General features: G+C 37.6%; 1 protein-coding gene across 6 annotated transcripts in view; it reads left to right on the top strand.

Moving 5' to 3' along the window:
• The window catches only part of ZMYND11 (zinc finger MYND-type containing 11), a 105,109-nt gene that overhangs the window by 40,392 nt on the left and 43,709 nt on the right, over positions 1–21,008 (top strand). For all 6 annotated transcript variants that reach the window (XM_068174197.1, XM_068174245.1, XM_068174232.1 and 3 more), the window contains exons 2-3: positions 3,708–3,842; positions 20,540–20,699. In XM_068174197.1, the coding sequence (XP_068030298.1) occupies positions 3,727–3,842; positions 20,540–20,699 (276 nt within the window). In that variant the 5' untranslated portion in view covers positions 3,708–3,726. The remainder of the gene's footprint in view (positions 1–3,707; positions 3,843–20,539; positions 20,700–21,008) is intronic.

The raw sequence follows: 21,008 nt of genomic DNA, 5'->3' as shown, positions 1-21,008 counted from the left end.
ACTTTTGTATGGATAAGGGTGTACCATAGCTAAATGAGCATAGTGCCCAGCAAATCAGACAAAGGAATTGAATATTTACTTCAGCTTTCAGTTTTTCTTTCCAGGATTTTTAAATGAATGCTATAACAGAAGAGGGGAATGAATAACATTTTCAAGCATTTATCTGTAAATGTACAATCCAGTATTGTGGTTTTAAAGAGTCTCTGGACTTCAAACTTTAAAAGAGTGCATGGGTGAATCAGCCTCTTTGGATACTTCACCTCTGAGCCATAGATTTTTACACATGCTCACACGCACTGCATGTTTATGCTTGTTCTCTCCACTCTGTGTGTGTGTGAACCCACACACAAGCACGTAATCAGGAGTGATAAATACAGATTTAAGACTCTAATGTGTCTCCCTTTAAAATGTAGACTACTATTTGCATGAATAAGTTGTTCCTGTGGAGACGCTGGGAGGATTTTCTGTTGCTTGGAAGTAGCACTCAAAGGCATTGTATGAACTATTAACAGTTGGATACAAGTTCCCTTTAAAACAGTGTAATAATGTAGAAAACTGCTTATATTTTTGCAGGAGTGCAGGGAGTAGACTGTTGTGGTTAGTTTTACCATAGAATGACTGCAATGATCAGCAAGAAATATGCCACAATCTTTTAAATTTTTTCTGTAATGTAAAAAGACTCTATATTTTTTTCTACACCATGCAATTAAAAGATTAAAATAACAGTAAAGTAGTCTGGGCTTTTGGAAAAAAAAAAAACTCTATTTTTGTATTTTTGGCAGTGTGGTGTGTAAGAGCTGCTATTTCAGTAGTAGAGTGTCAACTCTTGAGTTTAACGAAAGTGCCCTTAAATAGTAAACCAAAGTTATGAAAGTGAAATGTATATTCTTTGAAGGCAGAACACCTGCTAAAATTATTGTATCTTGAATAAAAAAAAAAAAAAAAGGAACTAGAACGGGTGTGATGGCTGTGTCCCACGTGTGTCCCTATTGCTGCTGTTTGCAGACAGAGGGGAAGAGCCACGGCTGTGCCCATGTGTGCAGCAGTGGGAGCAGAGGCCAGCCAGCAGGGAGCCATTTGGGGGCACCCACAAGGGTTGTGTTTTGGGGGTAACTTCTGCCTCGGTGATGGGACATCCCTGCAGCATTCAGGATGGGAGGTGCATGCCTGTCCCGAGGGCTGTTAGCCATAGCCCAGGGCATGGCCTGGGAGTGCTTCAAGCTAGCCCAGTAAGGATGGGGCAAGGGGCTGGTGGGAGAGTGCGTTCTGAGAGCACATTCCAAAGGGAACAGTGATCCCGTAGGGCCTTTGCCAGTCCGCAGCCGCAGGGCTCCAGGAGCTCGTGGTTACAGTGCTCCTTCGCTCTCCCTGCCTCCAGCATGGCCTTCTTCTCCTGCCCTGGAGAAGTGGGAATTCCTTATTCCCAAAGGCCAGCCCTCCCTCTGGCTGCGCAGCGGGGCCATGGCACCGTGCAGAGGTGGCAGGTGGCTTCCCCAGGACCCTGCGCTGTGTGGTGCCCTTGGGCGCAGGCGTCAGGGGCTGTGAGAGAAAACCCTGCCGTCCCCTGCGCCGGGTGCGACGCTGGCACGGCAGCCACATGCTGGGCTGCCAGAAACAGGGGCTATTTTTAAAGGAGTTGGGATTGCTAAATAAACTGAGAACTGGCCTGTTGTTTCACACTGCTGTCGGGGTCAAGAAGGACGAACGCTTGCTCCTCGCATGGGGATGTGATGCTGTGCAAGAGACCCGTGTCCAGCTTGCTGGCTGCCATGTCGTCTGACAGCTTTTGTACAGAGGGTTTGTGCAGAGCTGGAATAAGAAGAATGATCTTTCAGTCATGGCTGTGTTAGGAAAGAAGTTTTGTGCTAAAACAATAGGTCTGTAAAGATTGTCGCATTTTGTGTTAAGATCTAACTTCTTTTGTGCTTTATTTCTCTTAAAAATTAAATTCTACAGATAGTTATATGTTTCTCTAACAAATTAGCAGTGGGTTTTTTTTTTTTTTTTAACTTGCAATGGCCTAATGTTCTGTGAAATGAATGCAGAGGAACTTACAGGGCTCAAGTGTCTTTTCCCGCTGTTCCCAATGGAGACTTTCTTTCTCTGAATCACTGTCAGGCGATGCTATCTACTGCTGTCACTCTTACCTGAATGTCTGTCACATTCCTTCTTATCCTTCCTTCAAAACCGTGTTCTTGGCCTTTTTTTTCTGGGACATCCCTCTAGTTGCCCTTCCTTTAAACCCCAGAGGGAGGAGATTTCTAAAGCTGAAATGTGGGATCGATGTGTGACCACATCACATCACCTCAGGTGCTGCTCTGTTCTGCCCTTCCCTGATATCTCCTGCAGCCAGGAATGCCTCACAGACCTGGGCATGTACATACCACTTCACATAATCTTTTTTATTTTCCTTTTTTTTTTCTTTAAATGGGCTACACAGCATAAAGCATAATGCTTTTAAATAATTTCTTATCCATAATAATGGAATGTTGCCATTCATTTCATTGCACCTGTAAAGTTATTGAGTGTTGCTGAGCTTATATCAGATCTAAAACTTGAGAGCCCTCTTTGATAAGTACCTGTAGGTCCCATAGACTTGAAAATTACATTGCTGCAACTGATGAAATACTCAAATCTGTTTCCTTTTTTTTGAATTTGAGAGCAGGGACACTTTTAGTACTTAAATTCCCATCTTTAACATTGCACAGATGGTGAAATGTTTTTGCATTTTTTATATTATTTTGGGTTACTGAAGTTAATATTCTGCTAGCTACAAATATCCGTGTGCATACCACAGGGTTCATTCCGAGGACAGAGCTCTAAAATAAATTATAGACCTTGGTAGCACTCATAAATCAGTCATTTTTTCATTGAGAAAGTGGTGGCAGTGGAAGAAAGTTATTTAGTGATCAAAATGCATCGTTAAGCTTTTAAAAAGGGATTCAGTGCCTGTAGTGGAGCTGTAGGCGATTTATGGCTTATCTGTACTCATTGCCTCCAGCTTTTGGAAAATTTGTAAACAAAGCCAGATGCTCATTATGTTCCTGTTCAGGGTTGGTTAGATGGGCAAATGCCATCAGAAGTACTTTGGCCCTGTTGGGTTTTAGCATGTTACAGAAAATGGAGCTGCTCCAAAATATTTTTTTAAAGACTTATCATCCATGAAAATATACTTCTGTTTTCTCCTCATAGAATGGACTTTTTAAAAATAGCTGTAAATGATAAGAACATGAAGGGAATACTCCAAGGACTGTGTTTTATGTTAAACTGTGGGTCCAGCTTTTTCTCTGTGTCAGAATTCATGCTTGGGCTGTATGATGTAGTCAAGTACCACTCACCCTTTTTAAGGGCTTCAGGCAATGCAGGAGGTTGTGGCAGCTTCAGGCTGGGGTTGTTTTGCATTTTTACCAAATATAGAAAGTTGAGATAGGAACTAAATTTGCTGTTGATTTCATATATTTTACTGCTTGCTTTTGGTCTTCTGTTTCAACTACATGATGTGAAAGGGGTTCTTGTAAACTACTTTTTTTTTCCCTTTGTACTGCTCTTTAAGCACTTGAAAACATATTGTTATATACAAATTGCGTGGCTATGCAACAATACATTTTTCCTTGTAATCATATTTCATGTAATTTGTTTTATAATTCTTGGTTAACTTTTTGGTGTATTTTTTTCTTTCTTTTTTTTTTTTTATTTCTTGGCTGCAGCTGACCAGGTAAACAGGTCATGGCACGCCTAACGAAGAGACGACAGGCAGACACAAAGGCTATCCAGCATCTTTGGGCAGCTATAGAAATAATCCGGAACCAGAAGCAAATTGCTAACATTGACCGCATTACAAAGTAAGTGTCCTGCTCCAAACAAAGTCTTGGTGAGGGGGAAGGTTGATGCTATTAAAAGCTCTTGGGGCAGAGATAGTAAACTTAGTGAGAGACTGTGAAACAGTTACATGCAATTCAATGCTACTAATTAATTAATTACATATAAAAAACCAAATTTACTAAACTGAGCACCCGAAGATCCAAAAGTGAGGTTTAATTCATTGAATTGAGATCTTACCCTGTATTTGTTTTGCATAACCATCTTTAGGAAATATGTAACATTTCTAGTACTTTAATTGAATTTAGCATTTGGGAGTCGATAGCTTGGTCAAAATACAAGAAATAGATATAACAGTTAAGGAGAAAAGGGCAATAAAATCTGTAAATAATCTATTTCTTTGGGAAAATGTGAGAGTTTAGTGTAGGACTTTCCCAGAAGGTAGAGAGAAATCTGAAGTGTTAGGTTGCTCAAATAAATAAGAAGCCATATTTGCCAAGATGTGCATAAGATGCTCTTAAAGAAGACATGAGATGATTACCACCTTCGATTAATACTGTCAAAATACTCATCAAGATGTATTAGGTGCTGAATACACAAAAAAATATATATGCTTTGTTCTGTGGAGCTTGCACTGTGTAGAAAGGTCTACAATATTACTTGTGGCAGCCACTGTAATAAAAACAGGGGGCTTTGTGTCCCTCTCTGTTTTGTCTGCGTTTCCAGGCTGACATGTACATCACATTTGTCAAAGTAATCAATATGAAAAATTTAAAAGAACTAAAGTAACCAGTTGGCAACTCTTCAGTTGCCAGAACCAATGTGAGCTGATAATGAAGGCAGAGACCACTAACGAGGAGAATTACAAACAGTGCAGGTGACTAACGAAGTGAAAATCATAACATGGCCCATGACAAGGGTCCACTGACAGAGTTTGGAAGCTCTGGGGTGGAAGTGACAGGCAAAACTGGCTTCATAAGTGGAAGAAGTGTAACAGTTCAGGTTCTCCAAACATAATGAACAGTGAAGTGCAGAAGGAAAGATGATGTCCCACGTGAACTAATGTGTACCTGGCCTCTACAAGAAGCAAAATGGACCACCAAACTGAAGAGCACCTTTCCAGAGATAGGGAATTCCAAGAGGGTTTGGAAGGAGATTGCATTTTAGGGAATTTCACTTTTGAGGTCACAGTGGAGTTCTAGAATACATTAAAACATATATATATATTTTCATGATGTCTCCACGGAGACAAGTGGGTAAACTAATGCTGTACACTTTCCATTTTAACATTTCAAATTACTTGCTCTAGGCTACATATTAGCTGAATTTGTTAGCTGTTTGTGCTCTTTTTAGATGTAATAAAGGGAGACAGGCATGTCTAGCTGGGAATTCATCCCACTCCTATGAGAGATGCCTAGTTTAAGATAGTGGGAATAACATTTAGCTGGGTAAAGTTAGGTCAGACAAATTACAAACAAGGCTGAGAAAACAAATAATCAGATGCTAGAAGTACTGCTCTTGGTAACTGATGGGTAGTTTGATTTTTTAAAAATCTAGGTCCAGATTGTATGAGTAATTTCCAATCAGAAAAAAAATAAGTGACTAAACAGAAATGCAAGAAGCCTTAATACTTTGAGAAAGATGAACAAGGTGTTAGCAATGAAGAGTAATCTAAAAAGTGCTTGGGCATTGTAAATTCTCCCCATGCACATCAGTGACAAGAGTGATGAACACTGATCTAGCTTCTATTATGTGACATTTCTAAGGAGATAACTTTTGACAAGGAAATGATAAAGACCTTTGAATTGCAGTATGGTACCAGTGGTTGATGAGGAAACACAGATGACATAGTAAATGAATATGCATAATACATAATATTCAAAATAAAGTTACAAAATTACCATGTCATCAGAATAGCTCTTCTGATGAAAACTGAGCAGCTAATATATTCTTCCAGGCTCAAAATCATTTGGCCAGGTCAACTGCAATTCTTTAAAAGATCAATCAGTGTCTGGGTATATAGGCAAACATACAAATACTATGAATTTTTAAAAACAGTGGTCAAAATTGAAAATTATGAGCATATGTACATAGTTGGAGCTGTAAGGAAGGTTTTAATATTTGTACTTTTAGAAGTGTTAATACCTCTTGGGATTGACAGAAAGTAATCATGACAATGACATTATGGAAGCATGTCATATTCTTGAATAAGAATACATAAAAACAGCAAGAGAATATATTTTTTATAAATCCATGTTTAAGGTAAGTAACAGTCTTCCTATGTGTCTTATAGTGGATTACAAATGGGTACTTTCAGATAATTTCACATATTAAAAAGATGATTCATGATTTAGTTTTTGAATGGATTTTCTTTTCTCCTGATTTAGGCATTCATTTGCTGCAGGAGACAGGCTGTCCTGTGTATTTTGTGACCTGTTAGTCTAAACACTTTATAGCAAATTGCTATGAAGAACTGTTGCTTTCTTCATTGGATGGTTTGTTACTTCAAGCAAATTGATTTGTTGGCTTTTCTCCTAATGTGCACCCAGCATGGTTGTCTCCCTCTTCTTTATATATATTCTTGTTTATTTAATTTAATTCTTACTTTTCTTAGTCTTCTGGTGCTGAATAGAAGACAATGTACATCTCAAGGAACATTTACTTTTAATGACCTGGGAGGAAATATTCATAATATAAAAAGAGGATTCATTGTTTGTAGATATTGAACTGTTCCAACCCAATATGCAAAACAGACAAATTTATATAATACATGCAAGTATGCAAATTGTTACCTGTACACTTTATGTATAATTGAAAGAAGAATACTTGTGTAAAGGAAGACTTCCAGAAGGTACTGTCAGTAGAGAGTAGACAAGAAAAATCTACAGAACTAGGCACACATTATCTGTAGAGAACATAAGAGTAGGAGGATAGTGTAGGAGGAGCCTAGAGCACTAGAAGGTACTTCTGATATTATCAGGAAAAACCTATAAGGAAAGAGGCCCTTTAATTAAAAGTAGACAAGATCAAGTATGCTTTGCTTTTTAAATTGATGAGGGGGAAAGGCAAGAACAGAAAAATGCGTGATTAGAAGTGATTGAAAACTGTCTTACATCAAGGGAAGAGTCACTTGGAAAATTTGAATATGCAAGTTAGAGCCTTTAAGAAATTAATTAGTGAGCTTTTTGAACTTCTGGCAATTTTTTTAGAAAAGTCATTGCATGCAGAGAAGTAATAAGAAGCATAAGAAAGGTGTCTGTTTTGTAAAGAATTAAAAATGCAGTTATGAAAATGGCAAGAATATGACAGAGTTAATTGGAGTGTTATATAAATACTTAAGGCATTGGTAGGGAAGAGACCACACTGCACAGACTTGGCGTCTCAGAAAAAAAAACTCATCAAATCATCACATGAAAGGGATTCTGCAGTTTTACTGACTTCCTGTGAGGGCACATTATAGTTGGAAATGCACTTTGCATGGCTTGGAGAGAAGCATTCTTCAGCAACGTGCAAACTGAATGAAGGACTGAAAACCAATGCTAACAAGAAGCAAGAGTGATGTGACTTTAAAAGAATTAGTACTTTGAATGCAAACTACCTTTGGAAGAGAACTTTAAAATATATACTTAAATTCCTACCTTTGTACATAAGCTTCAGTATATGTAGTGCATTTTTATTTCATGACAGAGCTCACTTGAAGGCAGTGGTAGCATTTCTGTAAAGGTACAGAAAATAAATATTCTAACCTGGCTTATATTGTCACAAGGTATCTCAAGTCAATTAATTACAATTGTTTACAATTTGACTACAAGAACGAGCTAATATTTCTAAATCGCCACATTTCTTAATAACAAAATTGCATTTCTAAGAGGTATTTATCAAGAAATATGACTTCTTTTTCTGTCTAGACTTGATATTGGGTTAATTTGACCCTAGTGTATCAATTATTTAGATGAGCAGTATTGTATTAGTTATGCTGTGGGCACTAGTGAAGAAATGGCTTTCCATATCCTATGAATTCTCTGTCAAAAGTGCAGCCTGACAAATTGTTCATCCCTAAATTGTGTTAAAAAATATAACTATGCTTTGACTTCCTGTTTTTTCCTCATTATCTTCCATCTGTTCTGGTTTTGGGGTAACCTCAAGAATTGATTCCATGGAATAAAATGCCTTAAAATACACTGGGGAAAAGGCATGCTTATTTAGATGAGTGGGATAAATTATTGACATTCAGTTGCACAGCAGATTGGTAAGTATTCCTGTACAGGCATGTTTTCAAAGTTCTCTTTTTGGCTATTTCAGTCTTCCAGCTCCTTTTATAGTGTTTTCTCCATAATTCCCTTACAGGTAATTGGACTCCTAAGATTTAATTAAGTATTGATTAAATATATACCCCTTTTCTCACAAAATATTTGGTTTCCTCAGTAGCAATATATGAACATTTCATAATCTTTATGATTAGTTCATAGTTCATTAGCTATTAAGTTAATGTTATTAACAGACCCAGTAAAATCTGGTATTCTAGAACTATTATTGGCAGCTTTCAAGATTTTTTTTTCATTGTAAACAGATAATTATTCTAATTTCTAAACTATTCCATGAAGACTAATGTAAAGAACCAAAACATAATTATTTTTTTCTGCACATCCTTCCTCACGATTTTTTTTTCTCTCTCCCTTTGTAGTATTTCATGATCAATTAAGTTGATTAGCTTCTCTTCCTGTCTCTTATATAGGCTGTGTCTATTCCATCTCCATGCACCATGACAGGGAATGCCCTGGCACTCTCTGGAGCAGTTATGCTGGGGCTACACCTCGTTGCCTTTGGCTCACAGAGCGTTTCTTTGGCCCTGGCATATTCTTTGTTTGTTTTATATGTGTGTGTGGTTCCTCAGTTCAAAGTGCCAAAAATAACACAGCCCACAGCAATGCTGTTCTTGAAACCTGAAGATGGAGACACGATAGTTCCATGTGCAGGCATCTGAGGACACACAGCGTGCTGCAGCAGGGCTGGTGCCCTTGGCAGAAGGAGCCAGTGTTGGCATGGTTCACTTTTGGGTTCCCTGTCACGAGCAAACCAACCCCTGGGCCGTGCTTTGCTTTTTCCTTTGGGAAGAACTTGTCTTTCTCCAGAATGGAGCCTGAGAATCAGTTAGTTTGGGAATGAAACCAAGAGTGGCTGTAGGACACAGGGTAGAGGTATCACAACTTTGGGGGGGATAGAGCTGATGGATAGACCACTAGCTAGAATATGCTATAATTGGACACTTAATATTATTTTCAAATAAATACTGAAACCATCCATTTCATCAATCAGAAAGCTATTTTAACCCATTGGCGATACAAGAAAATACTGTTTTTTCATTAATGGATACAAAGACTTTCATCTTCTTCTTTAATTGGCTTTCAGATAGGGTGGTCCAGTACTAGGTCCCTAAATGATCATGGCTGTTTAACCCATATTTGTTCTGTGGACTCATTCTTGCTATATTGTAATTTAATATAGGTGCAGCCAAGTCAGAGCATCAAACAGGAATGAGCAGATCCCAAGCCAGTGTCGAGTAGACTCTGTTAGCTCTGTGCAGACTGACATTAATCAGCATTGATGGGATAGCATGCCAGAAAGGAATTACTCACTATGAAAGATTACTGTAAAATAATGAGATTTTTCTGGTCCCACAGTTGAGATGGAGTTGGTAACAGTTGTAGATTGACTGTGTGACCCTCTCAGTTTGACATTTGGACCTAGGAGGGGGATTTCCTCTCCAAATATCAGTCTTTGGAATTTTTCTACTCAGTGTCTGAGAAGAGCTGAAGTTCATATGTCTTGTTTTGTTGCCTAAGTTCTTTTGCTCTTTTTCTAGGCTGTCTACTTTAACGTAAAACAATTTATGGAAGCAGTGATTAAAGTGTAGTTGAGAATCAGCAATTTGTTCTCAGGTACAGAACAAACACAACAGAGCATAAATAAGAAAATTAGCAATTTGAATGGATAGGGAATAATCACACAAGTATATAAATAAGAATATGTGATGAAATGGCAAGGAAAAAATTGGAAGAAAAAGATTCTTATGGAATTGATTATTTGAAGCTTAGATACTTACTAGAAAAAAATATTTTACTATTCATAGTACTCTTGATGAAAATTTAAGCCTTCATAGTACAAGCTCAGAAGTGGGGCTTTTTGCTTTGTTGGTTTCTTAACCTTTGTCAAGCCATTCCCCTAAAATATCTGTCTTTTTGTTGCTGGAAAGCAGGCTTATCTGAAAGCAACTGTTTGAAGTAGAACATCCTCCTATTATGCAAGAGAATGCACTGATCACTCCTGTTCACTTTTTACCAGAGTTACTGGCTCCTTTTCCATATCTGTACATCATTTTCATGTATGTTTTAAATGTGACCATTTGAAACAAGCAGTGTTATTGAAGCACTGGGCTGTACACTGAAGATTTTTTATTGTGCTTTGCAGTGTAATAGCAATTCCTAGTTATGCAAGGGGGTAAGCAGAAGTGTGGAGTCCAAGGTCCAACAATAAAAAGCATGATACCTCCTCAGCAGTCCTCAGCCTGCTTCCAGAGGCTGCTTGTCTATGCAGTGTTCACCTGTGAGAAAACTGACTTCAGTTTGTATTGGATTGGCAGAATTATAGATAATATGCATTACAGAATACATCACTGGGTGGTGACGGGGTAGAAAACTTATAGTTTTCAATACCTCCTCATGTGTTTTCTGTTACAGGTAAAGACAAGGCACTTCTTTCCTGTCTGACTCCACTATGTCAATCTTCTTTGTAATTTCTTTTACTTTCCTTCTCTGTTTCTTATGATAAACTTCATCTACTTCTTTAAGCTCCAAACCAGTGTGGAGTTTTTCTGTTTTCAGAAAACTATTTTTATGTTAAATCAAGAGAATGAACTGAATTTGGAGTTTTAAGGCTTGTAAATCCCTAGTCAGAGATCAGAAAACAAAAGTCTTTTCTGTTTTACAGCAATTTTTGGAGTGATTTAGTTAAAAATCATTATATTAATAAAACAAAACCAGTCTAAAAATGATCATTTGATTCCCTAATAACAGATTTTTTAGTACAAGCACTACTTTGGTCATATATAGAAATTGTATTATGGGTGCATAACTAGTAGTTACAAGCATAGCAATACATTGCAGAGAAATATGCTGGACACCAAAATGCTTGACTTGTTTGACACATCAATTTTTTATACTGATGGCTCTGCAGTGAGGTTAAATGATGGATTCAGGTTAAATTTGTTTTAGATTTTCAAAAGCTCAGTTATATTCTATAAAGTAACAGAAAGAACAGTGAGAGATTAATCTGTGCAGAAAAGTACAGGGGTTCTCACCTGCTACTGCATCATAACTGATACACAGTTTTGCGTGTACATTTGTACTGAGACTGACCAATGAGGTAACACTCACCAAGCTAATAATGATTTTTAATACCTAGGTTAAAAAAAGAAGTTGAAAGAAAAATGAGAAACTAAACTAAACACTTTTTGTAAAAAATCTTAAGAAGGAATGAAAAATTGTGATATAATTGCACAAGGGGTGTTCACAATGGCATATGTTCATTGAATTTCACCTGTGTTCCTTGTAGATAGATGCATTCACCATACAACTGTTATCTATCTGTTTATAGGGTGTTTAATATTAATTTTGTTTAAGATTCTGGGTTCTGGATTTTTTTTGTTTGTATATTATTTAGTTTTAATATTGCTCAAATTAATGGTCCATTTTGAGTGCTGCCTTTAGACATAATTGACTAAAGAGAGTGGAAACAGGGATTGTGGGAAAAATGTAAACTTTTCTTGTAAAAAGGCTATCAAGATCCTATCTGCATTTGTTCTGAGTAGTGGTGGAATTAAAATTGCTAAATTAGTAGATTTGATTGAAGTATTACCTTAAGTTTATAATGTATATTAGTAATTGCTCTTTTTCCCATTGAGCTCCTTTACTGATAGTTTACTTCGTCAATTTGTGTAACAATTCTATTTAAGCATGTTAATTAAACTGGTTAAAGGAATACATAAAAAGAAGTCCACGTGTATTAAACAGTGTTATTTGTAACTTCTTAGGGGTAATTTTTCCTTCCACTTGGTACTGACACATTGTCCCCTGTTGCTTCCTGAATTGCTGGGTCTGCTTTCCAGTGCTGGCTGTCAAAGACTAATTCAGAGCCTGGTGTGGAAAAGTCTTCACCAGGGACTGACAGATTGCTCCAGCCTCGCTGTCTTTTTTTTCTGCTTTATGCAGAATACAGAGGAGGGAAAGGATGCTGCAGCTGGCTGTGCAGCCATTATACCTGTAAGGGTTTAACATAAATGGCTATTTTGTTGAGGACTAAAGCTTGAGGTGGAGTTTTTTGTGTATTTGCTTTGATCAGAAATATTACTGTAGGCACATCTTGTTTCTACAGTTCATTCTGCAAAAAAATAAATAGTTGCTCCGATGTTCTGATGAATTTTGCTTCATCAGTTTTCCTTATCTGGTAATTCTTCTCTTAGGAATGATCTCACATGGTATTGCTAGAGTGGCATTTTTCTTTTCCTGTCTCAGAGGTCAATGTTCTTCATTGATTCAGTAGGTGAAGTCATCTCTGGGCTGAGCATGAGTATGGTAAATAAAGTGATTCACACAAACAGCACAAACACAGCGTTATTAACCACAGCCATACTCATTGTCTGATGTTTGCTAATAAGTGCATGCTCATTTAAACTGTCCTTATTGAGTGTTACTATAAAAGCTGTAATATTCAATGTTTAAAACAATATATGCAAAGTATGAGCTCCAGTAGGAATATTGAGAAGGAAAGAGATAGAATAGATTTGAAAATCACTGTCCCCATTTACATGTACTTCATACTTCTATTAATATTCATCTTGAAATTGTATAAGTACAGAAAAGGCTAACTTTATTTCTAATTATTAAAAGCAAACCAATTTTTATGTAACAACAATTATGGTTTTTGCTCAAATTATAACATCTTTGTAATATTTGGAAGTGGAACTTCTAGCTTATGTTTTCTTTCTTTGCTGTAAATAGATGTGACTTTCTATTAGAACTAAGAGACAAAAATGAGTGAGACATGGCCATTTAACAGCTTGTTATCTGACCTGAAGTGCTCATCAAGGCTTTCTCTGTAATCAGTAGAGAGAGAATGCTCTCCAAAGCACTACTCATACCATCTATTTTAGGCTGTGGTTTCATATTCCCATTCATATAAACAATATCATCACCAAGAGCAGCAGCCCTGCCCTGATGGCTTTTCCAGCAGTTGTGCTGTTCCCTAGATGGTAATAAGGTGAACATTTGTGTGACAGAGTGATGATTCTGAAACTCAGCTACACTGAAAGTAATCTAACAAAAAAAAATGCACACACAAAAAACCTACCCAAAACCAGAAAGGTTTTGACCCAGATAAGAATGGAAATCAAATGAGATAGAAAGCTCTAAAAATCAGAATCATTAAAGCATTCAAATCTTCATTTCTTAACATATTTTGAATTGAGATGCATATGAGCTGACTAAGTATTTCATTTGCAAGGTGTTAGCTAGGATGTTACACTCTGAGTCATGTACTACTTTGTCTCTTTAGTACATCCAAAGAAAGGAGCTGGGTGGAACAGTGGCCCTGCAGCTACATGAGCATTTGTCCCTGTGCATGCCGTGTCCCTGAATGATTAGTGCTTGTTTGCCAGTCATGCTCAGTGCACACACAGTGCATTACCAGCAGTGCCACATAGGAGCTTTTAGGTTGGAAAAATGGGAGTAGAGCCCTTTTTTAGATAAGTTCCTCCATAAAAAAAGTGGTGGCGAGATTTTTCTGGATACAGGTTGAATGGCTTGGTACCTAAATTACTTGATTTTTGTGGTCATGCTGGTGGGTTACACAATCTAAAGTGTATAGAGGAGTTGTATGAGTGGGAGTTTAAATTACTGAATCAGGGAATTACCTGGCTTAACATTACTGTGCTTTTTACAGAAATGACCCAGGTGATTACCATTATAGGTGCATGCATGGTGCCTGGAATATCTAAAGCATGCACAAACAAGATCACTCCTTAGCTTCCTTTTAGCAGCAGCAGCACAAACATCAGGCAGATCTGAATTTAGCTGAACTGTTGGATTTCACTGTTGCACTATCAAGTTTATGCATTCTTTTTGTGTTATAAAAACATTACACAAAATTAGTTTCCACATTCATGCAAATTCTGACTTTCTAGACTACAAAGGAGAGATGAAACAAATTTTAAAAACATTTCCTGCTTGGATAGTATATGTGTCTTCAAAATGAATGTTGCAGATACTGATGTCAGAGGGAAAAGCAAATGCATGATTCCTCTGTAATTCTTGGAATTTTTGACTGCATAAAATGTAGAGATCATGTAAGAAATATTTTATTGCAGAGGCAGCAGCGCTGTCAGTGCCTGCATGGTCTGTGCATGTGCTGTTGGCATGTGGAGTGCAGTGGAAATCAAATGCAGCCTGTTTGTATACCTGCATCTCATTGTGGAGTACAAATACACAGTTAGAACATTTTGCCTTGATTGTTTTTATCTTCCTGAATATAATCCGTAATTGAAACTTCAGAAAGTGTGAGCACATCAAAAAGGATCCTAAAAAACAAAAGGGAGCTGCTAACGTCCCCACTGTAGCCAGTTCCACTTCTTCTGTGTGTCTGTGCTGTCTTCAGCTCTCAGTTTGTGGCAAGCAGGGAATATCTGTGTCAAATAACCATAATCTTTAGCCTGTGTTTTATGGGAGTTGATTGGTAGCAGGGTGCTACATGGTGGAAGCAGGCAACCTGAGCTTCAGAGCTGAGACCTTGAGACCCTGAGAGCTGTGAGCACAGATCTTCACCTGGCTTTCCACAAAGAGAGCTGATGGGTTCCTGAGATTTGAGCCTGTGTATTTCAAGTTCTTAAGTCATGGAGCTTTATTTCTTTAAAAAAAAAAATTAATCACAGCCATCTCTTCAACTTCTTCTTTCAGTATGACCAACTGGCCTATTCTTTGGAAATTATTTTTAAAAAACTCTCAAAAGAAATGTGTGGGCCTTCTATAAAATACCTGTCATGCCCTGAAACTGAAGCAAAAGGCATCATTTATCACTAGAGGAAGGAAGACAATATAAAACTCAGAACAGATTTTTGGCTGCTTTCCTTCTATTTTATGTATTATTCCTTAAGGTCTGTCCCTGAATCTAGGACATTTTTATGTACCTGTAGGTAACATTTAAAATTAATGGCAAACTTTCAGTTGAGTTTAATGGGATCTGCTGTATTTTCTCAGATGTCAATTTTATCAGATCTCAGTTTATCAGACCTCAAATTTATCAGTTCTCACCTCATCTCTGGATGAGTTGCTGAGCAGACAGTCTGCTGGCAGCAGCAGGCTGCTACTTCCCTTTGCACTGGGGAGGGTGGAGGCATCCAGCATAGAGAGAGATAATTGATCAGACCAAGATTACAGAGTTTGCCATGAAAATTAACTTGTACCTACACTTTCCACACTGTTGTATTTCTGCAGCTATTTGAGATATGTATTTTATTTCAGTCTTGTACAGATACCCTTGCTGTAACATTTTTCAGTTCTCTTCTTTTGATTGAGTTCAGGTGGCTGAAAATGCAATTCCTTATGAGTTCAGAAAAACTGAGATATTTTTAAAATACCTATGTCTCCTTTCCCTTTTCCTTTTCCTTTTCCTTTTCCTTTTCCTTTTCCTTTTCCTTTTCCTTTTCCTTTTCCTTTTCCTTTTCCTTTTCCTTTTCCTCTTTCCTTCCTCTCCCCTCCCATGTAAACCATTTTCTGCTTCTCAGTAGACCACCGATACCTTCAAGAGGACTCTTTGGGAGCAAAGTTAGATATTTTTCCATGCTCTGTTTTGAAGCCATGTAGATTTGACTCTTGGAGACAGGGTTTACCTTCGTGCTGTGTATTGCAGAGCACCAGGCAGGAGTTGTGAGCTGTGTGACAGCTGTAGGTGAGAAGTTCACCATCTGATCCCCTGCAAGTGCTGGCTACTTCTGTGTCTATTTTGCTCCCATGGTGATCACAGCTTTAGAGTTTGCTTCCTCCACACCCCTAGGATCACACCAAGCACAGATTTCAATTTTTATAGAAAGGCATTATGAAAACTGGCTAATTGAGAAAAGTATTTTGAAGTTTTAGGAGTGAATTGATGATATACTGACAGACTTTGGTGCTTCTGGAATGTCCTATATATTGGGCAGGCAGGTGATTTAGAGGTGGATCAGGTACTCCTGTGGTCCAGTTTGTGTAGCAAAGGGAGGTGGCAAGATCCAGTTGTCAGTTGGTAGGGCAAGAGAACTGCTGGAGGCCCCCCTCCACATGTGCTGACCCCTTGGGCTCTCCCTCTGGTGTCTGAGAGGTGGTCAAGACTTTAGGATGGGTAACACCAGTAATATAATAATATAAACTGAAGCATATGATGATATTTTATTGTTATTTACACCTGACTACTGTTCATCTGCAGTCCTGAAGAGGTTTGAACTTGCTGTTTCACGTTTCTCTGATTGGTATTTTGTAACCTCCTCTAAAGGTTTTCTTTTGCCATCAGACAGATGCACACATCTATTAGGTATATGCTCATGTGCATCTACTCGATTCTGTTGGTAGTGTTTCGTTTCTGAAGGTCACCACATTTAAATATACATTGGGTGGTATGGCAATGAGGTTTGCTTAAGGGTGGTAAAGAGCAAACTCCATGCTAAAGGTCCTTATCCTTTGCTTTCCAAGTGGTTGGTGTTGCAATAATTGAAAACATGCATTATTAGGCCCTTAGAAGCTGATTACAAAAACTCTAATTTTGCTAGATTTGCTAGATTCTTCTGTGCTAATGTCAAGGAGATCTGCACTGCCAGTTCATAAATGGTGAAAATACTGACCTATAAACACTCTAATTTTCAGCAGCAGTTCAGTTGCTTCTGTATTCTGCAGACAAATGGCCTCATTTGGTGAGATTTTGAATTTAGCATGCAGATTATCAGGCCTAACCTCCACTTTTCATCAAAAAGACCCTCATGTTATATAGTAGGGATTAGCACAGTTAAATTGTATTTTGAAATTGTTTCTTCAGCCCCCCTATGTGATTAGGGCTGGTTTTCCGATTTAGAGGATTTTACTTTGTCTCTGTGCCTTATTCTCACTCCTTTGAGTGTATTTGCTTTACTTCTTGTGGCTGGGTTGTATTGCACTCCCAAATCTGTTGATATGGAGGACTGGGCAAGAGCATAACAAACCAGTATTCCTTCAACTCCCTGTTTCCAAGGTAAGGCTAATCAGCTTTTGTTGAAAACAGCAGTCAGGGATTGCTTTATCTCCCATACTTGTTTTTTAACTTGTTGGTGCCAGATGCTTTAGTGCATGCAGAGCCAGGAAAAGACTTGTACTCAGTGGATTAGTGGTGTCACTTCCACACAAAGGCAAAATTTCAAGATTGTTTTTCCCGATCTAGTAATGAGGCTGATGTAGTAGCTGGGACTCAAGACATCATGCTTTCTGTCTCTGAGCTGGATTTTAACTCATTCTGTGTTTTCAGCATTTTTCATGATGTCACAGTTTTCCACATTTCATTATTAAAGAACTTTAACTATCCCTTCTGATTTGAGTCCTGTGCCTTAGTCATGTCTTTGCTTACCTGCTATCCCTCTGGCTGAAAAGAAACAAGAAAATTTTTCATCCAAACCCTACAGTGTTGTTTTCTAGTCTTTGTGAATATCTAGTCATGTACACTTCACAGGTTTTAATAAAGTAAAAATCTGGGGGAGGGTGCATTTTTCTAACAGCAGTTCTGCTCTTTGAAGTAAAATCATTCTCTTTACATGTGTGTTCTTTGCAATGAAAGCTGATAGCATTTTATTTTAAAAATAGAAAACATAGCCCTTGTGACTCCCCAGTGGCACAGTCTGAACATTGACTAAAGTACTCTTCAAAAAGCCACTGGGAATTTACTACTCCTGATTTACAGCTGGAGAAAATGGGGAGATGGTTTAGTTGGTAGCAGTACTTTCACTCTGGTTGAGAACACAGACTGGATTTGAGAAGTGGGCGATTCTGAGCCTTGTGCCTCTTTTCACTAGTGCACAACCTGCTACAGTGGAAATAGGCAGATTAAACCTCTCAGCTGATTAGAGTTGGTTTAAGGCTATTTGGTTTGCATTATATATGTGTTCTGTTCAGAGATAAAAGTGAGAAATCATGAAACCTGTAGCTCACATTTAAGAATTTGGTAGGTCTGTGTTTCTGCAGCCAGGGATGATGCAGTGCAAATACATGGATTCTTCAGCAGGATACCCTGAGGGTTATGGCACTGGGTTAATACCTGATTTCTGTTCTCAGACCTATAGCAGCCCACCATGTAAGTGTAGGGAAATCACTTCTGTGCTCAGAGTCTGATTTGTTATGTCAGTAAAACAGGAAGAATGTTAGCCTATTCTCTGTATTTTGAGACCTATTAAGGAGTTGAATTAATTACTGACACGTGAATGCTGTGGCTCTGTTGGGGACGTTGTTAGCACTGAGTTAAAAATGGAGATTTGGTGAAAAAAGAGTAACATTAGCAAATGTTGAGAAAGATAATTTGCACTTCAAAAAGCTAGTTGTGTGTACATAAATGTGTCCATATGTGCACACACATGAAGTACATGTAACATGATTATATAAGCAAATGAGCTGTTTTCATGTCGCTTTAAAGCTTCAACATTGTATGCTTCTACAGACTGTAGTGTTCACTTGCACTCTGTTTGAAAATGAAGTAAATAGACTTGAGTCTCTGCCTGGTTCAGACCTTGGAGTTTGGATAACTTTGAAAACTTATTTGTGGTGTTTAATCTCAGTTGAACAGGTGCTCACATTGAGTTTTGTTTTCTGTAGAAGTAGAGAGGGATCGAGTTGGGCAGATGAGCATCCAGCCAAGGTGATACAGACCTGAAGACCTGCCTTATCTTCTGATTTTGGCCCTTTGGCCCTATGTGCAAACCACCAGAATATTCATATATATTAGCTTGGAACACAGACTTGCACAGAATATTGTTATTTCTGTATCAATTGCTTACCTTTTCTAGAGTGCTAACATGCACACACCAATTAGGATTGGACCATGTCATGGGTAGACATTGTAAAATATGGTAAATGGCATCATCTGCCTCTAAGACTTTTTATCCTAAAAAAAATAAACCCCAAGACACTGCAAACATGCTGCATTTATGTAAATGACTCTCATATCACACAGAAATTCATAAATGTCATGTGCTGCTCTGATTATTCTATAATTTACTGTACAAATATATACTTCCACTCAGTCAGAAAACTACTATACTATTTTATATACAGTTTAGAGCAAAATAAAAATATCAGATTAGCATAAACCAGTTCTTCCAAAAGCTTAAGAGAGAAAGCAGGAAAGGAAAAGAAAAGACCTTTATTCGTACAAAACAGTAAATAGTTTGAAAGGCAAATGTCTTCAAAGGGAGAGGTTGATCAAAGACTTGACCATTGGGGTGGTCTTCACTCCTTATTGCAAATTTGTAACCTCTAAGGCATTAAAAATTCCTGTCAGCTGTGTTATTAAAAAAAATCTGAACTGATTTAACTCTCTTTTTTTTAATGCAATGCTACTGCTTTAAAATAAATATTTCTTGAGTTTGCTTGTGATCATAATTACATTTTTTGTGAAGGTATTTGTGATGACAGTCACAAAGGAATTGTGGTTGATGGAATTCATTATGAAGCAGGAAGGCAAAGATACCATAGCTGTCAGCTTTATCTTAAAGGAGGCAAAATTACAGATTTCACTCTTAGAAAACAGGTAAAGACAGAGCAGCTGGAGAAACAAAAATTGAGAGAAATTCAGTTAGCTCTGTAACTTTATGAGGTCCATAACTAGGAAAATATTGTCCACAAAATAATTGGTTCTAAGTCAATTCATGTATCTGCTGATTGCATGCAATTGCAGCTCTCCATGTGCAGCAACTTCTCAGAATTTTGTTAAAAAAACCTGAATTGTAATGACCTTAACGCAGAGAGGTCATCTTTATTTGAGAGATGATAATTTTATGTTGTTTACTCCAAGTTAATACTTGGTGTTGGCCTAGAAGCAAATTATCCTGGATAAAGGTCAACATTACACAGCTGAATCTCATGTATATACACAGTTAAAGCTACATGTGTTTTTTTTCTCACCAGGGCAGTTTGTCACTGTGTGATCATTGTGATTGACTCAAGAAAAGGAGAAAAACCACTTAGCACAGTAACTTGAGCTCTTGGGTTTTCATATGTGATATATAAATTTCACATTTTTCATAGATGTGTTGTACACACAAGCATCACAAAGATTCATTGGTACATTCTGTAGTATGTATGCTATAGGAAGTGCAAGTTTAAAGTAATTTAAAGGGCACAAATGGAGGTGGCAGAGACAAGCCCAAGCACCATATGTGTTAATTTTGGGATTTTTTTGGTAGAAGTTTACAGTGCTACTACTTGTCTAAATGTGTACATGAAAGCTGCAAGAGGAGAAAAGCTGATTTGAAGTAAAGGGGGAAGTTACATAAATTCTGACTGTTTGAAAACAATCTAAAACTTAGAATGTGTATTATTTTAACTCACTTGCAAATGTGTGTATTTTGCTGACACATTTTATAATTTAAAACTAACACTAAAAGACTTTTGTGCATTGTGTGCAGGTATATGTCTCGAGTCCATGGTATGCATCCAAAAGAAACCACACGTCAGCTGAGTTTAGCAGTCAAGGATGGTCTCATTGTGGAAACTCTGACCGTGGGGTGTAAAGGGTCAAAAGCTGGTATTGAGCAAGAAGGATATTGGTTGCCAGGAGATGAGATTGTGAGTATAAAGTCTTTGAGAAAATAAATCACGATTTCTGATATCTTAGCATGAATCTTGTTTTAATTTATATTTCAAACTATTTTTAGATTCTGTGTTGGTGCTTGTGATCAGGGAAGTAATGCACTCTTAAATTTTTTTTAACCTTTTCTCTTCCATAGAAGCTCTTTCCTCTTGAACTCTGAGTTTTCTGCTATGAAAAACTGGCCAAGTCCTTTGCTGATATGCCTCACTTTTATGTTGTATTCTCTTCTACAGTTGTACAGAAAGAGTAAATATTATTGGTATTACTTGAAATCCTCAGATGTT

The sequence above is a fragment of the Anomalospiza imberbis genome, chromosome 1 (genome assembly GCF_031753505.1).
Source record: "Anomalospiza imberbis isolate Cuckoo-Finch-1a 21T00152 chromosome 1, ASM3175350v1, whole genome shotgun sequence".
Lineage (NCBI taxonomy): Eukaryota > Metazoa > Chordata > Aves > Passeriformes > Viduidae > Anomalospiza > Anomalospiza imberbis.
Note: the sequence above shows the minus strand (reverse complement) of the source record. Positions and strands in the feature narration are given on the sequence as shown.